At 52.3% G+C, this 2,076-nt stretch overlaps 1 protein-coding gene across 1 annotated transcript in view; it reads right to left on the bottom strand.

The window, feature by feature from the left end:
* The window catches only part of LOC102888158 (nuclear RNA export factor 2), a 29,116-nt gene that overhangs the window by 11,551 nt on the left and 15,489 nt on the right, over positions 1–2,076 (bottom strand). The window contains exons 10-11 of the mRNA XM_025045998.1: positions 1,940–2,049; positions 282–318 (exon numbers count right to left, since the gene is read on the bottom strand). Coding sequence (XP_024901766.1) covers positions 282–318; positions 1,940–2,049 — 147 coding nt within the window. The remainder of the gene's footprint in view (positions 1–281; positions 319–1,939; positions 2,050–2,076) is intronic.

The raw sequence follows: 2,076 nt of genomic DNA, 5'->3' as shown, positions 1-2,076 counted from the left end.
TCTTTCCCTCCCTCTCTTTCCTTATCTCTCTATCTCCCTCCCTTCCTCCCTTCCTCCCTCTCTCTCTTTCTCACCCTCTTTATGTGCATGTATGCACATACGCATAGGTTCATAGATATTTTTGCAAAGAACATATTCATGTCTTTTTGAGGAGTCTATGTCCCCTAAACTGGATGAGTTTCTGATACAAACACATAATCTATGCAAGACACAAAGGGCTTGAGGGTAAGTGTGGAGGCCATCAAAATCAGTAAGAGAGAATAATGAATGTAGGCACTTACCAGGCGTGACAACATGGGGAAACATTTCCTGATGGCACTGTCCAAAACCAAAAATATAAGTGATTGACAGTTCAGAGTTTTGAAGCCTCTCTCCCTCTCTCCTCTCTCTCCTTCTCTCCATGCTCCCGGGTAGCTCTCACCTAAACTGCCCCGTCTCCCTTCTCCTGTGCCATAAGAAACAGCATTTGCTGCCCAGGCTCCAGGGCTTCTTCCCCCATCCTGCCTCCCCTTCTTTCTCCAAGTCCACACTGAAGGCTCCACAGAGAAAAAAGGGAATGAGGTGGGAGCCCAGAGCTGTGATACCTCATTGGGGGTCCAGCACTCTGCCAGGACCAGGACATGTCCCAGAGATAGCCAGGGATGCCGGGGCAGGAGACAGAGAGGGGAAGGGAAGGGGATGAAGAGAGAAATGGAGTGAAGATAGGAGGAAATCTATGAGGGAGACGAGGGGATTAGAGACAAGGGAGAAAGAGAAAGCAAAGCAAAGGGAAGGGAAAGAAGATCTGCTATGGGTTGAGGGGCGGTGAAGAGGAGAGAAGAAAGAGGACATGGTTCCCCTGTTGAAGCCCTTTCCTTCATCTTTCCCTGAGATCTCAGGTGGGAAAGGAAAACATGCATGTGTTGGGCTGGGGTCCCACTGAATGCTGGTTGAGCCTTTGTCACTTATGGGAGCTCAATCTGAACTGGGCATGGGAAACCCAGCAGCCACGGGGGCAGAAGACCTTCCCCAGAAGGAGTAAAGGATCAGGCCCCAGCTCAGCATGGAGGGTAGAGGGTCTGTGGCCCCCTCCTATGATCACCGCCTTCTCCCCTCATGGCTCCTGTGCACCTGTGCCTGTCTTAGTTGGTTCTCTGCCTGAGGAATCATACCCATGTTGGGCTACCCAGGGACCCTCTGAAAGACCAGGCATGAAGATATAATGTGTGGAGGGAGGGAGAGGCAGTGCTCTGAAAGGCCTGTCCTTCTGTCTCCTCAACCCCCTCTGCCCTCTGCCTTCCACTGCTACCTCGGGAGACCCTCTGTTCACTGTGCATGGCCCACTTCTAGCCCCTTGACTCAGGGAACTCTGGATTCTCCCAAGGATGTCCCAGCTCCTGGCACTGGACCAGAAGAATGCATGTCATGATGGCAGCCTCCAGGACCTCGGGCCTCAGCATGGGGCAAGAAAGTCCCTATGTCAGCCTGGGATTCAAAGGAAGACCTTTCTGGAGCAGTGGAAACAGGACTCCTCTCAGGGAAATTGGGGGGAAGCCCCATCTCGGCTTGGAGTAGGACAGCCAGCCTCAGCACGAGACCCTGGGCTGGAGGACCCTTTCCAGTGCAGGGCACCACCATCTGGCTCAAGGCTGGACCATTCTGGTCCTGGTGAGGAAGGGATGTTTTGCTTCTTGGAGCACACTCTTGTGAGAGCATGCTAGGAAAAACTAGGTGCAGACAAAGACAGTAGCCCCCAGAGCTCCAGAAAAGGTAGGCAGGTCAAAGGAAGGAGAGGAGACCTGTAGGCACAGGTGAGGAACACAGAAAATAAAAGGCAAGGACTATTCCTCCTCCCAGAGAACCAAAGCTGCCACCTTCTACAGATGGGCACTGTCAGGGGATAGTTCAGTCTCCCAAGAGGCAAGGATCCCTAGCAAGGGTGACAGTGGTTATCACCAACCTTATGTAGGTGGACTGGTCTGGGAAGGTGCCGCATAAGGGGTTCCCTTCCAGCCACAGCTCTTCGAGTTTCAGGCCATTCATCTTGTCCAATTCATATGCCGACTTCAGCTGAGAAATATAAGAAGAAACTGGAGA

Source organism: Pteropus alecto, unplaced genomic scaffold, assembly GCF_000325575.1.
Source record: "Pteropus alecto unplaced genomic scaffold, ASM32557v1 scaffold794, whole genome shotgun sequence".
Classification (NCBI taxonomy): domain Eukaryota; kingdom Metazoa; phylum Chordata; class Mammalia; order Chiroptera; family Pteropodidae; genus Pteropus; species Pteropus alecto.
Note: the sequence above shows the minus strand (reverse complement) of the source record. Positions and strands in the feature narration are given on the sequence as shown.